The 23,591-nt window shown below is 39.1% G+C and overlaps 2 protein-coding genes across 2 annotated transcripts in view; both read right to left on the bottom strand.

Moving 5' to 3' along the window:
* The window catches only part of LOC127618957 (uncharacterized), a 61,676-nt gene extending 40,888 nt beyond the window's left edge, over window positions 1-20,788 (bottom strand). The window contains 3 exon segments of the mRNA XM_052091663.1: window positions 18,081-18,744; window positions 18,827-19,021; window positions 20,738-20,788. Of these exon segments, the coding sequence (XP_051947623.1) occupies window positions 18,081-18,744; window positions 18,827-19,021 (859 nt within the window). The 5' untranslated portion in view covers window positions 20,738-20,788.
* Window positions 12,498-15,807, bottom strand: LOC127618611 (zinc finger protein 239-like). Its single transcript, XM_052091177.1, is given in 2 exon segments — window positions 12,498-14,982; window positions 14,984-15,807. Coding segments are annotated over 2 exon segments (900 nt in total). The 5' UTR covers window positions 15,676-15,807; the 3' UTR covers window positions 12,498-14,774.
* Window positions 20,789-23,591: the final 2,803 nt, after the last annotated feature.

Raw genomic sequence — 23,591 nt, 5'->3', positions numbered from 1 at the left:
CATGTTGTAATTATGGGGTATTGTTTGTAGAATTTTGAGGAAAATAATGAATTTAATCCATTTTGGAATAAGGCTGTAACATAAAATGTGGAAAAAGTGAAGCCAGGAAGTTAAAGCTTGGTCGCAAATGGGTATTCCAAATGGAGAATGGCCCCAAGCATACCTCTAAAGTTGTGGAAAAAAGGCTTAAGGACAACAAAGTCAAGGTATTGGAGTGGCCATCACAAAGCCCTGACCTCAAAACTATTTGTGGGCAGAACTGAAAAAGTATGTGCAAGAAAGGAGGCCTTCAAACATGACTCAGTTACACCAGTTCTGTCTGGAGGAATGGGCCAAAATTCCAGCAACTTATTGTGAGAAGCTTGTGGAAGGATACCCAAAACGTTTGACCCCAGTTAAACAATTTAAAGGCAATGCTACAAAATATTTCTGACCCACTGGGAATGTGATGGGAAAAAAAGCTGAAATAAATAATTCTCCCTACTATTATTCTGTTATTTCACATATTTTAAATAAAAGTAGTGATCCTAACTGACCAAAGACAGGGAATGTTTTCTATGATTAAATATCAGGAATTGTGAAAAACTGAGTTTAAATGTATTTGGCTAATGTGTGTGTGTGTGTGTGTGTGTGTGTGTGTGTAAACTTCTGACTTCAACAGTAAGTGGATTCTTGAATAACGTATTGTTTCCTATGGTAAAAAAAGTAAACTGACACAAAAATGTAAAACAACATTAAAGGAAGAAACATACCTGAAGGAAAATAATCACCAACTTCATCACTCCGTTGTTCCTCTAGAGTGTTTTCTTCTTTTATCTCCTCCAGCGTCACTTCAATCTCCGCTGGTGTCTGCAGCATCTGCTGTTCTCCAGCATTACAGACAGAAGTCAGAGACTCTGTGGAGGTTTGATCATCATCATCATCATAATCTTCTCTCTGTGGTTCCTCTGCTGTGATTTCTTCTTTTATCTCCTCCAGCTTCACTTCATTCTTCACTGGTATCTGCTGTTCTCCAGCATTACAGACATAAGTCAGACACTCTGTGGAGGTTTGATCACCCTGATTACCATCAGTAGAACAGAGTAAAGTGAGCTGTGAGTCCTGTGTGTCTCTGGATCTCTGTTCAGAGAGTTTGTCCAGCAGTCGCTGTGGTGTGGACTGATCTCTGCCGCTCCACACTGAATCCTGACATTCTGTGGAGGTCCCATCAGTCACACACACTGAAGATTGACAGTTAACCTTTTCCAGCTCCTGACAAACACAACACAATCACATCTGTACATTCATCATGACAGAGAGTCGTTTCATATAATTTGAAAGCTTACTTACAATCTCAAATTTAACTTGCTCAAAACAGGTGCAGGGTGAAACAAATTCTGTTTCCTTCAGCTTTGTCTTCAGTGACGTCACCTCTTTCTTCAGCTGAGCGATTTCCGTGATGAAATCATCAATATCCAGCATGGACAGATCAGTTCCTACTGATTTACAGCAGATTACATCCACCTGCGCTCTCATGATGAACATCTGAACACAAAAACTTTTTTGTAAATAACCCTCAATTATTTAAATGGTTTTCTTATTTTGGTGTTATTATATTAATATAGCATTTAAAGTCACATGATATGTGTTTCGTAATTTTTCCCCACTGTTATTTTGCCAATCAAGACATTTAGTTTGAAGTGCTGTTCGTCCAAAGAATGGGAGTGTGAATGGAGAGAGCGTTCAACATACGCACACACCTAACAGCTAATGAGCCTACAGTTTAGTCTAGAGTTTTTTGTTTTTGGATTTTCTCCTCAATTTGGAATGCCCAATTCCAAAAGCGCTCCAAGTCCTCATGATGGCACGGTGACTCGCCTCAATCTGGGTGGTGGAAGACAAATCTCAGTTGCCTCTACATCTGAGACCGTCAATTCGCGCATCATATCATGTGCTTGTTGAGTGCATTACCATAGAGAAATAGCATGTGAGGAGGCTCAGGTTATTCACCGCGGCATCCACGCACAACTCACCACATTATAACCACCGAGTGAGAACCACATTATAGCGACCACGAGGAAGTTAAACCGACATGACTCTTCCCACCCTAGCAAACGGGTTGCTTAGGAAGCCTGACCGGAGTCACACAGCAGCACACCCTGGATTCGAACTTGCGACTCCAGGTGTGATAGTCAGCGTATTTACTCGCTGAGCTACCCAGGCCACACTAGTTAAAAGAGTTTTAAAAATGTGTGCATTAAGGTTTTTTTTTTTATTGTACTTGGTTGATAAGGGTACACGGTTGGTAAGTTTATTTTATGCCTATATTGTGTGTCTCTTTGTCAGTTTAGTTTGGATTAAGGACTGATTTGTGTTGTTTATTCTTAGATGTTATGTTTAACATGTAATATTGTCAATTATATTGTCTAATTGTTTGTTTAAATTGATTTACCCACAGCAAAATACCAAAACTATTTTTTTTATTCGCTTCTTGTAGCTCTTGCGGTGTGTTGTGATGTCTAAATAGGAGAAAAGAACTAACTGAAGGAAGACAATCACAAACAAACAGTGAAAGAGCGATTGTTTTATTCAACCGGGCTGCTACAATCATCATCATAATGGACTGACATTCAACAAACTCAAAAAGACTATTATGACACAAGAAGAAGAAAAACCCCAGATCTGTTAAACAAAACTTGCTTGATGTTAGGAAACAAACTGACCATGTTTGCCTTCAGATATTCATAGAGATTAAAATCATCTAGAGTCTAACGAAAATAATTACTGCAATATCTGTTAAGGAGCAGAAACTAACATTTTCACTTAAATCACAATACCTACTCAGTAATGTGCTGTATTCATGTACAGTCAGAATATTATAACAAACAAGCATAGCAATCATTTCAAAAGTGAGGGGGACAGAACAATTAGCGCAAGACAAACATAAATATAAGATATATTTTAAAGGCTCTCAAAAATCAATGATAACATTTTATTGAATTAATTACACGATTGACCAGTGAATTTTTACTTTCACATTTACACATTTGCTGTATGTAAGACACAGCGTAAACACATTTGCCCTGTGAATGTGTGGGAGACAGGTCCCCCTCATCCCCCGCGTGTTCTACGCCCCTGACAAACACTACAGAAATATGATAATGAAATTTTGCTTAATTTGATTTTCCAAAACACCTTGAAAAACTCTTACATTAATAATGCTCCTGATGCTTTGAATATCAAAATAACTTTTATTACCAATGCTAACATTTCATACAAGTAAATAACGTTAAATATAAATGAACAGATATTATGTGATAAACCAACATCAGATGCGTTAGCCACCACGAAAAAACATTTAAACCCCAACAACCTATAAAAGTCCATATACAACTTGCCTTCATTAAACTCGTTTACACTCAGTCTATGGATATTGCGAGCTCATAAATCAGAAATTAAACATTATTTTCAGATTTCTGCTTGTTTCTCCTAAACAAAAACACCACATACGGCGATAGTAAGATTATTTAACGATCATTAAAACGCCAAAGAAACAATAACAACATGGCACAGAAAATACAAACATATTAAAACAATATAAACTCACAAATGAAGTTAAACACGTTGAACACGGACCGACTGATTGCTCAAATTCTTCTTTGAGTTAACTGGCGGGTTTGTGGCATAAAGCAGCACATACCGCCACCTATTGTGCACTTACTCTACCTCATACTGTGGACCTGGTTGCAGCCTGCAGAATGAGGCGGGGCTACACGTTTCGCCCCGCCCATAACTTAGTCTCATTAGCTCGTTAATCTTTCATAGACATACATGGTATGAGATGCGATTTTTGCTGGTGTGTTATCATTGTTAGAGATATATTTAATAGTTGAGCCAAACCATTTAATAAAAAAAAAAAAAAATTTGAATAGAAAATGAGTATATATGTAAACAATCAGCCTCTTGTTTGCTTTGTTGATGTCATAAATTAACTAAATTCATAAAATGCAGAGTAATCAATAGATTGAGCAGATACAGATGGCATGCATAAAGCAAACTTGGTCAATGAAAGAATCTATTATTAATCGTGCAAAATAATCACGCATGATTATAAGCTGTTATGGCAGAAACTGGGAGACTAAAAGAGCATGATCTCATTTTTGTTTCAAGAATTGCCCGTTATCTGTTGCATAAAAGCACCTTATGAACGAATGATTGAGCGGTTTTTGTATTCTGTCCCCGAATATTAGGATATTTGAAAATACGTTTATATTGCATCTTTATAACTTTTGTGATAATCGGAGTATAATTTACAGTTAATTTACAGTAGATGGTGCTGTTGGTTTTCATAACCCATATTCTGAGTTATAAATTAAAATGTTTATATTACAACAACACTGACTTTTTCATTTTCACTCTATGGTGATATAAAAAAATGAACATTTTATAAATAATTAAGTAATTTCTCTAACCATTATTAACCATAATGAAGGCTTTGTGAAATTGCACATCGATTTACAGATTTGAATAACATCAACACAGTCTGTTCATCAGTCCATGCGACTCAGTCCTACTATATTTGTTTGAAATGACACGTGAGGTACAACAAAGCCACATACGAGTCATAGCACTAAAATCAAAATGATCTTTCCTAATTACTTCAACACTGACGACGACCGAATTATAGTTGAATTGTGTAACATCCTCTGTCTGTAGTATCCCTGTTAGAGCTGCACTATGCAAGTTTTTCGATAAAATTTTCACAAATTGCCATTATTGATTGAGTACATAAACTACAGATATTATTTGTATTTTTGAGCTGTCAGGTCCGATTTGGCGCGGGATCGCTGGCTTATGACGTAAATCCTTACGTCATTATGTCGTCCATGAACATAGGAAAGAAGAGCCGGCTGAATTTATTGTTAACCTTTTTATTTTATTAGCAAAATTTCACATACATAAATACAAATTTCTTAATTCATCTCCTATGTTAAATTTGTTTTGTTCTGACTTTGATTTTTACATTTCTTCAATAAGACTGTTAAAAAACAAAAAATCTGTGAATTATTTAAAATGCTATGATACACTCTTCAATACCCCTGATGTCTTGTAATATCCTTATTTGTTAAAATTGAATGTGAGCTATGCTTTTTTTATTTATTTTTATTTATTATTATTTTTTTTTTATCTTGATTGTTTATATCTTGTTATTATTTGTATGTTACCTTTTATGCAATAAAAAAATAAAAAAATTAATAAATAAAAATAAATAAAAAAAAGCATAGCTCAGAAGAGCCGGCTGTCTAGTTCCCATGTAAACAGTAGATGGCAGTGATGCATTGTTTTAGTTTGTAGCTCAGCCATTAAAAAGAAGAAACTACAGCTCAATCAGTCACATTTACAGGCTGCGTCCGAAACCAACCGTCTAGTTGCCTCGCTACCCTATCAGTCAACAGACAGCGTTTGCGTATGAAGGTGCCGTCAGAAACTGGATTCGGTCACATCGTTGCTAGGATACCAGCAACTGATTACCGCCATCTGGTGATCACTAAAGATGACGCGCCTGTTTGACGCTCACACCAGAAGCGGCGAGAGCGTCAAAATTCGCTCTGGCTGCCCTGCCTTCAACGCTCGAGGACGCTCTGACGTAGTTGAAATAGGCGGCAACGTTTGTTCAGAATCCTTTTTTTGTGAACTATATTTAAAGGGGCCGCAATTTAAACATCCAGACATGTCGACCTTACTTTTTGCCGACCTATCACAAGTAGCGTATATCCTCATGAACTCTTTAAAATGTGAAAATAAGAAATCGATCGATTTAAAATTATAGTTGTTATCAAATTAAAATACATTTATAATAATAACTGTGGTCTTGGTTGTTTTATATCCCTGTAAGCAAACAGGGACAGATCATATATTACTGGGAAACCCGCCACGGCAATAATTAGTTTCTCCTCCATTTTATCTTCGGAACTAATGTTTGGTGGGAACCAAAGTTTACACTGTTGTGTTCTCTAGAGTCTAGACTTCGCTAGAGCGGAGCACTTCTATATTCCAATAGGTTGCCGCCGAACCGTGTCAAAGCTCATTACCATAATGTTGACTGCATTTGAACTTTGACGCCCACACCGCCCAAGACTCGCCGCGCCGCTTCTCGCCTCCGAGAGACGCTGGCTGTCATTGAAAATGAATGACTTCCGGTCGATTTGACGCTCTCGACGCCTCTGGTCTAAATGCACGGTCAGTCCAACTAAACCACAACGGTCTAATAATCTAGAACAAAATCAAGAGAGTTTTGGCGATAACCAAGAGTAGGCCTATATTTATGTAGGCCCACTTTCTCGCTAAAAATGGAAAAAGTGAATAAAAAAATACATATTGGCTATCAACTGCCTCTTTAGCCACCAATTTATTTCTTCAGCTCAAACGCTGTGGATTCGGTAGCAGAGGATTGTGGGACTTCATAGGCAGTGAAGGATTCGTCTCAGTAGACAGGATGTGACGCAAACATTGGATTCGGACCACTTTTTTTTTAAATTATTATTATTGAAGAAAACATAAAAAAAAAAAAAAAAAAAACAATACAAATACAATACGACATTTCAAATGTTAGGGGGAGGTATAAATAATATTATAAGAATATTTTAACAAGTGTATGTTTGTAAATTCGAATAGCTTTTTGTTTCTTCGAGGGCAATATTGACTCAATATAATACTTCTCTTAATTTTTAAATACTATTAAAAAAAAACTGAAAATTACATTCATGAGGGTGAAATTTAGCCATTAAAATGAAAAGAATTAATAAAATAAGTGCGGGTTTGTTTATCTTTGGAGTTTACAATTATACCTAAAAATATCTTTCCACTATAATGTAACATTTTCATCAACATTTCCAACAATAAAATAAAGTACATTTTGCCAAAAAAAAAAAAAAGACATAAGGGCAGTGCCAAAATAAATGAACAGCTATTAGGCGGTGGGCCGGACCTCGAAATTATGAATTTAATACTTACCTCACAGCTGTGTAAGTCTTTTTTTGCTGAGGTCATGTAATAAAATCGTATAAGTACTACAGACATTGTTTCCAACTTTGTTGTTTGCACATTTGACGCAAAATGTCCTTACAAACTCTTACTTTTTTTAAACCGGCAAATAAGCAGGCGTACTAATCATAACGTTAGAAAACCTCCCGTTTCCTTGACAACCAATGTAAATAATGAACACAGATGACCAGGAAGCTGCGTTCTTGAAATTACAATTTTGCTGTAAATCATTAAAAATGTAAATTTAGTTCTGTAGTTCAGTAATACTGAGGTAAAAAATGAGGTGTTTTATCCATTTAGCCTCAAATGTAAAAAGCCCTGTAACCCCCCTTTCCCAGACAAGTTGGGCAAAGATTGTTCAATGTACAAATTTATCGGTGAACTTGCAAACCACAGAGAGTACAGTAGCTGAAAAAGCCGTATTGGCATTTAACTTAAATTTGGCAAGTGATGCATTCATGACATCCCCAAAATAAAAAGGTTGCTGCTCAGAAGTCATTCTGAATATACACATAACCAACATATATTTAGAAAGCCAACCCTTGAGAGTTTACATTTCAAGACTCAAAATTAACCAGACTGTTATTAATATTGAGATATATAAGCTCAAACATAGAAACAAAAACAACAAATATTAAGAATATATTTATAAAATGTATAAAAATATTATGTGAATTTAGGATTGCAACTTATAACCACAACTAAAACATGGGGATTTTTTAAAGACAATCATCCCACACATCCTATTCCATATTCTATAATAAAATCAACTAATCGAATATTCGAAAATCGTGACTCATCCCTAATTAATATAGTATTTCAGTGCAAGTGGATGACATGACAAGTAGCAAAAGGCAGTGCAATATGTGTGTAAGTGGGGTCAAATGTTCATAGCAAATTTAAAAATAAAAAAAATAAACCAATGTAGCAGCATCATAGTGTAAATTACCAGTGTATTTGTGCAAGAGTCAATCAGCTGCCCTTAGGTTATTGGAGGGTGGGGGTGGAAGGAAGAGGCTCTCTATGTTTCCCCTATAGAAAGTTAAGAGGATGGATTTGTTGGAGATGAGCCTTCCTCAACTGGGGGAGGAAGTGCAGAGGCTTTTGGACTTTCTTGGCCAGGTTCTGTTGGTGGTGTCGATAGATCAAGATGGGTCATCTGTGATGTGGCTACTAAGCAACTCCGTGATCTTGACCTGCTCCATTCATGGTGCTGTTGATGTGATGATTGTCAACGATCACCTCTGTAGTCATTTGGGTGTGGAGAGATATGTTGTCCTGTCCGTGTCTGTGTGTTAGGTAAACAACTGAATTATATTCAGATAAATAAACACAGAAAGCACACATTACTAGATCATTTTAAATCACATTTTTCATCTTGACATTTGTATTAAGATGCTAACCATCTTAAACGATCTTGACAAGACTACTGCAGTTCTGACCACAAATAATTTTGATAAATAGCTCAAAAACAGCCATCTTTAAATAAAATATTTTTCCACCATATGTGCATAAGCTACCATGCACAGAATTGTGTCATTTTAAACTGTGACAATCAACCATAAATGGCTTATATAACTCCATGACTACCACTATAAAGTTGATTTGAAATAATTTCTTTGTTTTGCTTTGCACTCTTTTTAGCTGATAATTAGTCTAGCTTACTTGTAGCCTAGGTAGCTTGCTATAAACCAATCCAACCTGGACATACATGTCAAATTATTTCCTACTGTCTTCCCGTTTAAATATTTACCCGTAATTATCCTGTATTTGAATAATCTTTGCTTAGTTCATTGTGTATGTGTCAAATGATTTGGATTAGCCTAAGCAACATACCGTTAGACCTAGCTTTACTGCTCCACTACAAACATTCTTTCGTGGCTACTGTTCTCATCAACGACAACGCATATATTCACGACGAAGTATAGCTTGCAGTCTTAAATACAACTTATATGAAAAGCATTAAGATATAGGGGTGTATAATCATTGTAAAACAAATCTAACCTTGACGTTGTCTTGCCGAGACACACCGGTCTCTCCAGGTTGGGTTGTAGACTCATTTGGCTTCAGACTGACGCGAGTCACGCGACGCCAGTTCAACGAATAACGTGATTGGCCAAATCAATTCAACAAGGTAACAACACAAGAGTTGATTGGATCTCACTCCGGCCAACGTTTGTGATCAGATAGCGAAATTAAATCTATTTTTATACTTTAATGTGCAACAATTGGCGTTGGAAACAATCGGTAATCTTTTTGTGAATTATTCATACAGACAAATAACAAAAATGAGCCAGACAGCTGCTGGGTAACTATCAAATCAAAAACTAAACGAGATAGACGGACTCGGCCCACCGCCTATATCTCTGGCTTCTGTTGGCAAAAGCTACAACTTTCATTTCTATCTTTTTTAAACTTGGTTAAATAATGTTTAACAGGGTATATTCTGTGAAGGAGTGTAAAAGACTTTAACCTTGTTTGTTAAGAGATAACGATTGGGCAGAAGCCAGACTTGTTTCCAGTCAACATCACTCCCAAACTGACTCCAATATGCAATTACATTTGGTCCTAATACAACATCCTGCTGGAAAAGGGCTCATATTGATCTGTTATAATTATTGCAACGACAGGAGAAATATATTTTACCTTCAAGGGAGTGATTTGGTGAGAGGGGTGGGAGTTGCTGGTAGTCTAATCGTCTTTGCTGTTTAAACAACATACATATTTTAGAATGTTTAGATTTAGAATCCCTTGTGCCCACCACCCATTGGAGAAACCGCAGGAGTCGGGTGCGCTGCCATATGGGTGGCAGTGAAGGTCGTGGGCCTCGACTCACCAGACCCGGGCAGCAAAGGCTAGCTCTAGGGACGTGGAACTTCACCTCACTGGGGGGGAAGGAGCCGGAACTGGTGAGGGAGGTGGAGCGTTACCAGTTGGATCTGGTGGGGCTTACTTAACGACGCACAGTTTTGGCTCTGGATCCGTACTCCTGGATAGGGGATGGACTCTATTCTTCTCTGGAGTTTCCAGAGATTGCGACACGCTCCAAAGAAGTTGGGACAGTCGAGTGTTTACCACTGTAAAAACATCATCATTTCTTCTAATAACACTTATTAAGCATTTATGCACTGAAAACACAAGTTTGTTCCATTCATCCATTATGTATGTCTTTAGCTGCACAATTGTACAGGGTCTTCATTTCCGTATGGTGTACTTCATAATGCACCACAAATTCTCAACTGGAGACAGATCAGGACTGAAAGCAGGCCAATTTAGCACCCCCACTTTCTGCTTACACAGCCATGCACTTTAAATCCGGGCAGTATGTGGTTTGAAGTTGTCCTGCTAGAAAATGCAGGGACGTCCCCGGATCAGACGGTGCTGGATGGAAGTATATATTGCTCCAACATTTGTACATATCTGTCTGTATTCATGGTTTTCTCACAGATGTGCGTATTACCCATGCCATGGGCACTGACACACCCCTGACCTATACATACACTGTCTTATGGACCTAACGCTAATAACAGCTTGGATGGCCCTTTTCCTCTTTGGCCCAGATAACACGATGGCTTTGTTTTACAATTTATTTTTTCAGACTAAAAGGAGTTCCACTGTTCTACTTTTCATCTAAGATGAGACTGAGCCCAGAGAAGTCAGCAGTGCTTCTGGACAGTGCTGATGTATGACTTCTCCTTTGCATAGTAAAGTCTTAACTTGCATCTGTGGATGCAGCGCTAGTGGTTTTGACTAACAAAGGTTTACTAAAGTTATCCAAAGCAAATGTTCATGATATCCACTTCAGATGAATGCCGTTTTATAAATCAGTGAAGTCTGAGGGATCAGAGACAACGCACTGACTATATTCCAACTATATTCCTTGAATCGTTGAACTACACTCACCTAAAGGATTATTAGGAACACCTGTTCAATTTCTCATTAATGCAATTATCTAATCAACCAATCACATGGCAGTTGCTTCAATGCATTTAGGGGTGTGGTCCTGGTCAAGACAATCTCCTGAACTCCAAACTGAATGTCAGAATGGGAAAGAAAGGTGATTTAAGCAATTTTGAGCGTGGCATGGTTGTTGGTGCCAGACGGGCCGGTCTGAGTATTTCACAGTCTGCTCAGTTACTGGGATTTTCACGCACAACCATTTCTAGGGTTTACAAAGAATGGTGTGAAAAGGGAAAAACATCCAGCATGCGGCAGTCCTGTGGGCGAAAATGCCTTGTTGATGCTAGAGGTCAGAGGAGAATGGGCCGACTGATTCAAGCTGATAGAAGAGCAACTTTGCCTGAAATAACCACTCGTTACAACCGAGGTGTGCAGCAAAGCATTTGTGAAGCCACAACACGCACAACCTTGAGGCGGATGGGCTACAACAGCAGAAGACCCCACCGGGTACCACTCATCTCCACTACAAATAGGAAAAAGAGGCTACAATTTGCAAGAGCTCACCAAAATTGGACAGTTGAAGACTGGAAAAATGTTGCCTGGTCTGATGAGTCTCGATTTCTCTTGAGACATTCAGATGGTAGAGTCAGAATTTGGCATAAACAGAATGAGAACATGGATCCATCATGCCTTGTAACCACTGTGCAGGCTGGTGGTGGTGGTGTAATGGTGTGGGGGATGTTTTCTTGGCACACTTTAGGCCCCTTAGTGCCAATTGGGCATCGTTTAAATGCCACGGCCTACCTGAGCATTGTTTCTGACCATGTCCATCCCTTTATGGCCACCATGTACCCATCCTCTGATGGCTACTTCCAGCAGGATAATGCACCATGTCACAAAGCTCGAATCATTTCAAATTGGTTTCTTGAACATGACAATGAGTTCACTGTACTAAAATGGCCCCCACAGTCACCAGATCTCAACCCAATAGAGCATCTTTGGGATGTGGTGGAACGGGAGCTTCGTGCCCTGGATGTGCATCCCACAAATCTCCATCAACTGCAAGATGCTATCCTATCAATATGGGCCAACATTTCTAAAGAATGCTTTCAGCACCTTGTTGAATCAATGCCACGTAGAATTAAGGCAGTTCTGAAGGCGAAAGGGGGTCAAACACAGTATTAGTATGGTGTTCCTAATAATCCTTTAGGTGAGTATATATTGTGCACTGTAGAGGGTGAAATGCCAAAAACCTTCCAACTTGTCTTTGAGGAACATTGTTCTCAAAATGCTGGATTATTTGCTGAAGCATCTGTTGACAAATTGACAAGTCTCAAATGATCCTTGCTCTTGAAGGACTAGGCTGTTTTTGGAGGCTCCCTATATACTATGACACACTTGCCTCACCTAATTAACATCTCCTGTTTTACATCACCTTGTTAATTTAACTCGTCAAGTCTTAAATTGCCTGTCTCAACTTTTTAGGAGTGTGTTGCAATCATCTGATTTGAAAATACTGTACATTTTCAAAACAACAATGACATTCACAAGGAAAAACATCATATAATGTATAGTTGTAGTGCTTTCAATATAGCAAAGGGTGAATATAAATTACAAATCTCTCCTTTTTGTTTTTATTAGCATTGTTCATGCTGTCCCAACTTCTTCGGAATTGGGGTTGTATATCGAACTACGTTCAACAATTGACTACATTTGTCAGAATAACAACATTTAAACATAGGCATCACAAGTGTCTTATATCTCCATCTTGGTTTCGTCAGTCCACAGCACCTTATTCCAAAATGAAGCTGGCTTGTCCAAATGTGCGTTTGCATACCTCAAGTGACTCTGTTTGTGGCATGTGTGCAGAAAAGGCTTCTTCTCCATCACTCTCCCGTACAGCTTCTCCTTGTGCAAAGTGCGCTGAATTGTTGAACGATGCACAGTGACAACATCTGCAGCAAGATGATGTTGTAGGTCTTTGGAGGTGGTCTGTGGGCTGTTTTTGACCGTTCTCACCACCCTTCGCCTTTGCCTCTCCGATATTTTACTTGGCCTGCCACTTCTGGCCTTAACAAGAACTGTGCCTGTGGTCTTCCATTTCCTCACTATGTTCCTCACAGTGGACACTGACAGCTTAAATCTCTGCGATAGCTTTTTGTAGCCTTCCCCTAAACCATAATGTTGAACAATCTTTGTTTTCAGGTCATTTGAGAGTTGTTTTGAGGCCCCCATGTTGCCACTCTTCAGAGGAGAGTGAAAGAGAACAACAAGAACTTGCAATTGGCCACCTTAAATACCTTTTCATATGATTGGATGCACCCGTCTATGAAGTTCAACGCTTAATGAGCTCACCAAGCCAATTGTGTGTTCCAATTAATCAGTGCTAGGTAGCTAGGCACCAAAATGACAAGGGTGCCCAAATTTATGCACCTGTCTAATTTCGTTTTGATGCATATTGCACATTTTCTGTTAATCCAATGTACTAATCCACTACTGGAATATTACTGTGTCCTTCAGTTATTTGATAGATCAAAATGAAATTGCTGATCCAAACACCCAATTATTTAGAAATGAAAATCATGGAAATTGTCAGGGGTGCCTAAACTTCTGCATACGCCTGTATATCTAACTACGTTCAACAATTGACTACATTTTGTCAAAATAACAACATTTAAACATAGGCATCACTTATGGGTGTAATGGGTGGGACATGTCTTTAACACATTTTGCCTTGGCCAATTTTGTCCCCACAACTTCCTGAAATTGCTTGAAGTGTCTAATGCATAAGAAACATTGCCAGTTCTTGAGCAGGAGTTTCCATTTCACTTGTGTGTGATACTAACTGGCGGTCTGGCCCTATAATGTTACTTTGAACGGTTTGATGAACCATGAATTATGACAACACAAATCATAGGAAGTGATTATAGGCTAATACCGATCATTGGCCAGATTGATCAGGGCATCACAAATAATTTAGCCCACTCAAAACAAAAAATGTATCCCATTCCAACAAAAATAAAAATCATGTAAGGAATTTCTTAAATGTCCTTTGTTATTGTCTTAGATGATGCTGCTCGTTTGGGGGAAATTCCATATATCTGATGCAGTCATCAAGTCGGACTCAGAGCATACATTGTATTTCATAGGCATTTAGGGGGCAGTACTTCCAGATTTTGACAAAGTTTTCAAGGTTAAACAAAATTTCCAATGGGTGAAGACTCTGAATCAACCAGCCCTAATCCAGTTAACAAAACTTCATCATCCAAATGACTTGAGACATTCACATCTTGGCACTGCATTCACCTCAGAAAGTAACTGAAACATAAACAATGATCAACAACCAAACAATGGGACTAAGTCTTGATGCTACACACCCGGCCCCTTATCAGGCTAATCAAGCCTCTGAGAGGGATAAAAGCCGACCGGATATGGCGTTGCGACAGAAAGAGAGATTTACGGGCAGCTGCCGGACACCTGTGTGTGTTTGTGTCTTTTGGTTCAGTTCTTCATTAAACTATTATTTATATTGTCAAGCCGGTTCTCACCTCCTCCTTTCCATTTATCCCTTTACAATGGTGCCGAAACTTAGGAAGGAAGAGGGATGTGCCGTAGTGAAGTTCTCTCTGCTACCATCCACCCCAAAGGAGCAGCCACAGCCATCTGCCGGAGGACAGAGTAGCCCAGCCGCCTGGAAACAGAGAAACTCCCGCTGACCACGAGGGGCTCCCAACCAACCGCCTGGAGCCAGGGGCAGGGAAGACCCCTACCATCTACCAAAAACACGGCAGGGCATTCCATCCGCCAGGGGCCGGAGGACTTTCTCCGATCTGCCCGGGGAGGCACAGCTGTCATCCAATAGAGGGTGGAGGAGTGGCCGAGGACCAAGCTATGGCGTATCGGAGAACCGGCGAGTAAGTGTTTTTTCCCTCTCTTTTAAATTTTACTGTGGTTTTACGATTCATGTATTCTGAGAGACTGAAACTCTTTTCACAGTACACACTTTTTTCTCCAGTGTGAATTCTCTCGTGTGTTTTCAGGTTTTGTGACTGATTGAAACTTTCCACAGTGTGAGCACTTCTAAGGTTTTTCTCCAGCATGAATTCTCACATGTTTTTTCAGATCTTGTGACTGAGTGAAACTCTTTCCACAGTGTGAGCACTTGTAAGGTTTTTCTCCAGTATGAATTCTCTCATGTTTTTTCAGGTGTTGTGACTGAGTGAAACTCTTTTCACAGTGTGAGCACTTGTAAGGTTTTTCTCCTGTATGAATTCTCTCGTGTGTTTTCAGGTTTTCAGAGTGATTAAAACCCTTTTCACAGTGTGAACACTTGTAAGGTTTTTCTCCAGTATGAATTCTCTTGTGTTTTTTCAGGTCATGTGACTGAGTGAAACTCTTTCCACAGTGTGAGCACTTGTAAGGTTTTTCTCCAGTATGAATTCTTTCATGTATTTTCAGGTGTTGTGACTGAGTGAAACTCTTTTCACAGTGTGAGCACTTGTAAGGTTTTTCTCCTGTATGAATTCTCTCGTGTGTTTTCATGTGTTCTGACTGAGTGAAACTCTTTCCACACTGACAGCAAGTGGAAGATTCCTTGGCTGCTCTTCTTTGAGGCTTTTTTAAAGAGAATTTCATCTTAGTCTTTGAGAAACTCAAAGAATTTTTATGTGAAGTTGTAAAATCATGATGTTTCTGATACTGAAGTTTTTCCTCCACTTCATTCAGTTTTTGATGTTCCTCTTTCACTTCCATCAGCTCTACAATGAACACAGTAAATTGACAAAAATCAATTCAAGAGGGACAAATGTGAAACATTAATTGACAACAATCAAATGACAAATGACCATTTAACCCTAATTTAAAGGGCAGAACACAAATGTGCAGTAAAGGTCAAAGTATTCATAAATACAGTGCATCCGGAAAGTATTCACAGCGCTTCACTTTTCCACATTTTGTTATGTTACAGCCTTATTTAAATGGATTAAATTCATTATTTTCCTCAATTCTCCAAACAATACCCCATAATGACAAAGTGAAAGAAGTTTGTTTGAAATGTTTTCAAATTTATTACAAATAAAATACGGGGGAAAAAAAATAAAAATAAATAAAATCACATGTACATAAGTATTCACAGCCTTTGCTCATTACTTTGTTGAAGCACCTTTGGCAGCAATTACAGCTTCAAGTCTTTTTGTGTATGATGCTACAAGCTTGGCACACCTATTTTTGGGCAGTTTCTCCCATTCTTCTTAGCAGGACCTCTCAAGCCCCATCAGGTTGTATGGGGAGCGTCGGTGCACAGCCATTTTCAGATCTCTCCAGAGATGTTCAATCGGGTTAAAGTCTGGGCTCTGGCTAAGCCACTCAAGGATATTCACGAGTTGTCCCGTAGCCACTCCTTTGTTATCTTGGCTGTGTGCTTAGGGTCGTTGTCCTGTTGGAAGATGAACCTTCGCCCCAGAGTGCTCTGGAGCAGGTTTTCATCAAGGATGTCTCTGTACATTGCTGCATTCATCTTTCCCTTGATCCTGACTAGTCTCCCAGTTCCTGCCGCTGAAAAACATCCCCACAGCATGATGCTGCCACCAACATGATTCACTGTAGGGATGGTATTGGCCAGGTGATGAGTGGTACCTGGTTTCCTCCAGACATGACGCTTGCCATTCAGACCAAAGAGTTCAATCTTTGTTTCATCAGACCAGAGAATTTAGTTTCTCATGGTCTAAGAGTCCTTCGGGTGCCTTTTGGCAAACTCCAGACAGGCTGTCATGTGCCTTTTACTGAGGAGTGGCTTCCGTCTGGCCACTCTACCATACAGGCCTGATTGGTGGAGTGCTGCAGAGATGGTTGTTCTTCTGGAAGGTTATCCTCTCTCCACAGAGAAATGCTGGAGCTCTGTCAGAGTGACCATCGGGTTCTTGGTCACCTCCCTGACTAAGGCCCTTCTCCCTCGATTTCTCAGTTTGACCGGGTGGCCAGCTTTAGGAAGAGTCCTGGTGGTTCCAAACTTCTTCCATTTACAGATGATGGAGGCCACTGTGCTCACTGGGACCTTCAATGCTGCAGAAACTTTTCTGTACCCTTCCCCAGATCTGTGCCTTGATACAATCCTGTCTCAGAGGACTACAGACAATTCCTTGGACTTCATGGCTTGGTTTGTGCTCTGACATGCACTGTTAACTGTGGGACCTTATATAGACAAGTGTGTGCCTTTCCAAATCAGGTCCAATCAACTGAATTTACCACAGGTGGACTCCAATCAAGTTGTAGAAACATCTCAAGGATGATCAGTGGAAACAGGATGCACCTGAGCTCAATTTTGAGTGTCATGGCAAAGGCAGTGAATACTTATATACATGTGATTTTTTTTCCTTTTTTTATTTTTAATACATTTGCAAAGATATCAAACAAACTTCTTTCACGTTGTAATTGTGGGGTATTATTTGTAGAATTTTGAGGAAAATAATGAATTTAATCCATTTTGGAATAAGGCTGTAACATAAAATGTGGAAAAAGTGAAGCCAGGAAGTTAAAGCTTGGTCAGAAATGGGTATTCCAAATGGAGAATGGCCCCAAGCATACCTCTAAAGTTGTGGAAAAAAGGCTTAAGGACAACAAAGTCAAGGTACTGGAGTGGCCATCACAAAGCCCTGACCTCAAAACTATTTGTGGGCAGAACTGAAAAAGTGTGTGCAAGAAAGGAGGCCTTCAAACATGACTCAGTTACACCAGTTCTGTCTGGAGGAATGGGCCAAAATTCCAGCAAATTATTGTGAGAAGCTTGTGGAAGGATACCCAAAACGTTTGACCCCAGTTAAACAATTTAAAGGCAATGCAACAAAATATTTCTGACCCACTGGGAATGTGATGGAAAAAAAAGCTGAAATAAATAATTCTCTCTACTATTATTCTGTTATTTCACATATTTAAAAATAAAAGTAGTGATCCTAACTGACCTAAGACAGGGAATGTTTTCTATGATTATATATCAGGAATTGTGAAAAACTGAGTTTAAATGTATTTGGCTAATGTGTGTGTGTGTGTAAACTTCTGACTTCAACAGTAAGTGGATTCTTGAATAACGTCTTATTTTCTATGGTAAACAAAAAAGTAAACTGGCATGAAAATGTAAAACAACATTAAAGGAAGAAACATACCTGAAGGAAAAAAATCACCAACTTCATCAATCCGTTGTTCCTCTAGAGTGTTTTCTTCTTTTATCTCCTCCAGCTTCACTTCAATCTCCGCTGGTGTCTGCAGCATCTGCTGTTCTCCAGCATTACAGACAGAAGTCAGAGACTCTGTGGAGGTTTGATCATCATCATCTCTCTGTTGTTCCTCTGATGTGATTTCTTCTTTTATCTCTACCAGCTTCACTTCATTCTTCACTGGTGTCTGCAGCATCTGCTGTTCTCCAGCATTACAGACAGAAGTCAGACACTCTGTGGAGGTTTGATCACTATCATCTTTATCTCTCTGTTGTTCCTCTGGTGTGGTTTCTCTTCTCATCTTCATCAGATTCCTGCAGTCCAGCAGCTTCACGGAACACATCTTCACTGGTATCTGCATTGTCTGCTGTTCTTCAGCATTACAGACAGAAGTCAGACACTCTGTGGAGGTTTGATCACCCTGATTACCGTCAGTAGAACAGAGTAAAGTGAGCTGTGAGTCCTGTGTGTCTCTGGATCTCTGTTCAGAGAGTTTGTCCAGCAGTCGCTGTGGTGTGGACTGATCTCTGCCGCTCCACACTGAATCCTGACATTCTGTGGAGGTCCCATCAGTCACACACACTGAAGATTGACAGGAAACCTTTTCCAGCTCCTGACAAAAACAACACAATCACATCTGTACATTCATCATGACAGAGTCAGAGTCGTATCATATAATTTGAAAGCTTACTTACAATCTCAAATTTAACTTGCTCAAAACAGGTGCAGGGTGAAACAAATTCTGTTTCCTTCAGTTTTGTCTTCAGTGACATCACCTCTTTCTTCAGCTGAGAGATTTCCGTGATGAAATCATCAATATCCAGCATGGACAGATCAGTTCCTACTGATTTACAGCAGATCACATCCACCTGCGCTCTCATGATGAACATCTGAACACAAAAACTTTATTGTAAATAACCCTCAATTATTTATATAGTTTTCTTTTTTTGGTGTTATTATATTAATATAGCATATAAAGTCACATGATATGTGTTTTGTAATTTTTCCCTACTGTTATTTTGCCAATCAAGACATTTAGTTTGAAGTGCTGTTCGTCCAAGGAATGGGAGTGTGAATGGAGAGAGTGTTCAACATACGTAAGCTAATGAGCCTACAGTGAAGTCTAGAGTTTTTTTGTTTTTGGATTTTCTCCTCAATTTGGAATGCCCAATTCCAAAAGCGCTCCAAGTCCTCATGATGGCACGGTGACTTGCCTCAATCTGGGTGGTGGAAGACAAATCTCAGTTGCCTCTACATCTGAGACCATCAATCCACGCATCATATCATGTGCTTGTTGAGTGCATTACCATAGAGACATAGCACGTGAGGATGCTCCGGCTATTCACCGCGGCATCCACGCACAACTTACCACATTATAACCACCGAGTGAGAACCACATTATAGCGACCACGAGGAAGTTAAACCAACATGACTCTTCCCACCCTAGCAAACGGGTTGCTTAGGAAGCCTGACTGGATTCGAAGTTGCGACTCCAGGTGTGATAGTCAGCGTATTTACTCGCTGAGCTACTCGGGCCACACTAGTTAAAAGAGTTTTAAAAATGTGTGCATTAAGGATTTTTTTTTTTATTGTACTTGGTTGATAAGGGCACACGGTTGGTAAGTTTATTTTATTCCTATATTGTGTGTCTCTTTGTCAGTTTAGTTTGGATTAAGGACTGATTTGTGGTGTTTATGTTTAGATGTTATGTTTAACATGTAATATTGTCAATTATATTGTCTAATTGTTTGTTTAAATTGATTTACCCCCAGCAAAATACCCAAACTATTTTTTTATTTGCTTCTTGTAGCTCTTGCGGTGTGTTGTGATGTCTAAATAGTAGAAAATAACTAACTAAAGGAAGACAATCACAAACAAACAGTGAAAGAGCGATTGTTTTATTCAACCGGGCTGCTACAATCATCATCATAATGGACTGACATTCAACAAACTCAAAAAGACTATTATAGGCTCTCAAAATCAATGAAACCATTTTATTGAATTAATTACACGATTGACCAGTGAATTTTTACTTTTGCATTTACACATTTACTGTATGCAAGACACAGCATAAACACATTTGCCCTGTGAATGTGTGGGAGACAGGTCCCCCTCATCCCCCGCGTGTTCTACGCCCCTGACAAACACTACAGAAATATGATAATGAAATTTTGCTTAATTTGATTTTCCAAAACACCTTGAAAAACTCATAATTCATAATGCTCCTGATGCTTTGAATATCAAAATAACTTTTATTACCAATGCTAACATTTCATACAAGTAAATAACGTTAAATATAAATTAACAGATATTATGTGATAAACCAACATCAGATGCGTTAGCCACCACGAAAAAACATTTAAACCCCAACAACCTATAAAAGTCCATATAACTTGCCTTCATTAAACTCGTTTACACTCAGTCTATGGATATTGCGAGCTCATATATCAGAAATTAAACATTATTTTCAGATTTCTGCTTGTTTCTCCTAAACAAAAACACCACATACGGCGATAGTAAGATTATTTAACGATCATTAAAACGCCAAAGAAACAATAACAACACGGCACAGAAAATACAAATATATTAAAACAATATAAACTCACAAATGAAGTTAAACACGTTGAACACGGACCGACTGAGCGCTCAAATTCTTCTTTGAGTTAACTGGCGGTTTTGTGGCATAAAGCAGCACATACCGCCACCTATTGTGCACTTACTCTACCTCATACTGTGGACCTGGTTGCAACCTGCAGAATGAGGCGGGGCTACACGTGTCGCCCCGCCCATAACTTAGTCTCATTAGCTCGTTAATCTTTCATAGACATACATGATAGGAGATGCGATTCTTGCTGGTGTGTTATCATTGTTAGAGAGATATTGAATAGTTGAGCCAAACCATTTAATAAATAAATAAAATGTGAATAGAAAATGAGTATATATGTAAACAATCAGCCTCTTGTTTGCTTTTGTTGATGTCATAAATTAACTAAATTCATAAAATGCAGAGTAATCAATAGATTGAGCAGATACAGATGGCATGCATAAAGCAAACTTGGTCAATGAAAGAATCTATTATTAATCGTGCAAAATAATCACGCATGATTATAAGCTGTTATGGCAGAAACTGGGAGACTAAAAGAGCATGATCTCATTTTTGTTTCAAGAATTGCCCGTTATCTGTTGCATAAAAGCACCTTATGAACGAATGATTGAGCGGGTTTTGTATTCTGTCCCCCAATATTAGGTTGAAAATACGTTTATATTGCATCTTTATAACTTTTGTGACAATCGGAGTATAATTTACAGTTAATTTACAGTAGATGGTGCTGTTGGTTTTCATAACCCATATTCTGAGTTATAAATTAAAATGTTTATATTACAACAACACTGACTTTTTCATTTTCACTCTATGGTGATATAAAAAAATGAACATTTTATAAATAATTAACTAATTTCTCTAACCATTATTAACCATAATGAAGGCTTTGTGAAATTGCACATCGATTTACAGATTTGAATAACATCAACACAGTCTGTTCATCAGTCCATGCGACTCAGTCCTACTATATTTGTTTGAAATGACACTTGAGGTACAACAAAGCCACATACGAGTCATAGCACTAAAATCAAAATGATCTTTCCTAATTACTTCAACACTGACGACGACCGAATTATAGTTGAATTGTGTAACATCCTCTGTCTGTAGTATCCCTGTTAGAGCTGCACTATGCAAGTTTTTCGATAAAATTTTCACAAATTGCCATTATTGACTGAGTACATAAACAACCAGAAATTATTTGTATTTTTGAGCTGTCAGGTCCGATTTGGCGCGGGATCGCTGGCTTATGACGTACATCCTTACGTCATTACGTCGTCCATGAACATAGGAAAGAAGAGCCGGCTGGCGAGATGGCGTCGAGGTAACAACACTCTGTTGTCGCTCTGCAATATGAGGTAGCAAACCTCGTTTTTTTTAACAGTTAACACGAATTGAGGGCTTAAAAATGCTATCCTAATACTTGACAAATCAGAGACTTTTTGAAGAAGATATACAGTGAGGAAAATAAGTATTTGAACACCCTGCTATTTTGCAAGTTCTCCCACTTAGAAATCATGGAGGGGTCTGAAATTGTCATCGTAGGTGCATGTCCACTGTGAGAGACATAATCTAAAAAAAAAATCCAGAAATCACAATGTATGATTTTTTAACTATTTATTTGTATGATACAGCTGCAAATAAGTATTTGAACACCTGAGAAAATCAATGTTAATATTTGGTACAGTAGCCTTTGTTTGCAATTACAGAGGTCAAACGTTTCCTGTAGTTTTTCACCAGGTTTGCACACACTGCAGGAGGGATTTTGGCCCACTCCTCCACACAGATCTTCTCTAGATCAGTCAGGTTTCTGGGCTGTCGCTGAGAAACACGGAGTTTGAGCTCCCTCCAAAGATTCTCTATTGGGTTTAGGTCTGGAGACTGGCTAGGCCACGCCAGAACCTTGATATGCTTCTTACAGAGCCACTCCTTGGTTATCCTGGCTGTGTGCTTCGGGTCATTGTCATGTTGGAAGACCCAGCCTCGACCCATCTTCAATGCTCTAACTGAGGGAAGGAGGTTGTTCCCCAAAATCACGCAATACATGGCCCCGGTCATCCTCTCCTTAATACAGTGCAGTCGCCCTGTCCCATGTGCAGAAAAACACCCCCAAAGCATGATGCTACCACCCCCCTGCTTCACAGTAGGGATGGTGTTCTTGGGATGGTACTCATCATTCTTCTTCCTCCAAACACGGTTAGTGGAATTATGACCAAAAAGTAATATTTTGGTCTCATCTGACCACATGACTTTCTCCCGTGACTCCTCTGGATCATCCAAATGGTCATTGGCAAAGTTAAGACGGGCCTTGACATGTGCTGGTTTAAGCAGGGGTACCTTCCGTGCCATGCATGATTTCAAACCATGACGTCTTAGTGTATTACCAACAGTAACCTTGGAAACGGTGGTCCCAGCTCTTTTCAGGTCATTGACCAGCTCCTCCCGTGTAGTTCTGGGCTGATTTCTCACCTTTCTTAGGATCATTGAGACCCCACGAGGTGAGATCTTGCATGGAGCCCCAGTCCGAGGGAGATTGACAGTCATGTTTAGCTTCTTCCATTTTCTAATGATTACTCCAACAGTGGACCTTTTTTCACCAAGCTGCTTGGCAATTTCCCGTAGCCCTTTCCAGCCTTGTGGAGGTGTACAATTTTGTCTCTAGTGTCTTTGGACAGCTCTTTGGTCTTGGCCATGTTAGTAGTTGGATTCTTACTGATTGTATGGGGTGGACAGGTGTCTTTATGCAGCTAACGACCTCAAACAGGTGCATCTAATTTAGGATAATAAATGGAGTGGAGGTGGACATTTTAAAGGCAGACTAAAAAGGTCTTTGAGGGTCAGAATTCTAGCTGATAGACAGG

This window comes from Xyrauchen texanus, chromosome 25, assembly GCF_025860055.1.
Source record: "Xyrauchen texanus isolate HMW12.3.18 chromosome 25, RBS_HiC_50CHRs, whole genome shotgun sequence".
NCBI classification, from domain to species: Eukaryota; Metazoa; Chordata; class Actinopteri; order Cypriniformes; family Catostomidae; genus Xyrauchen; species Xyrauchen texanus.
The sequence above is the reverse complement of the archived record's forward strand: the minus strand, read 5'-3'. Positions and strand labels throughout refer to the sequence as shown.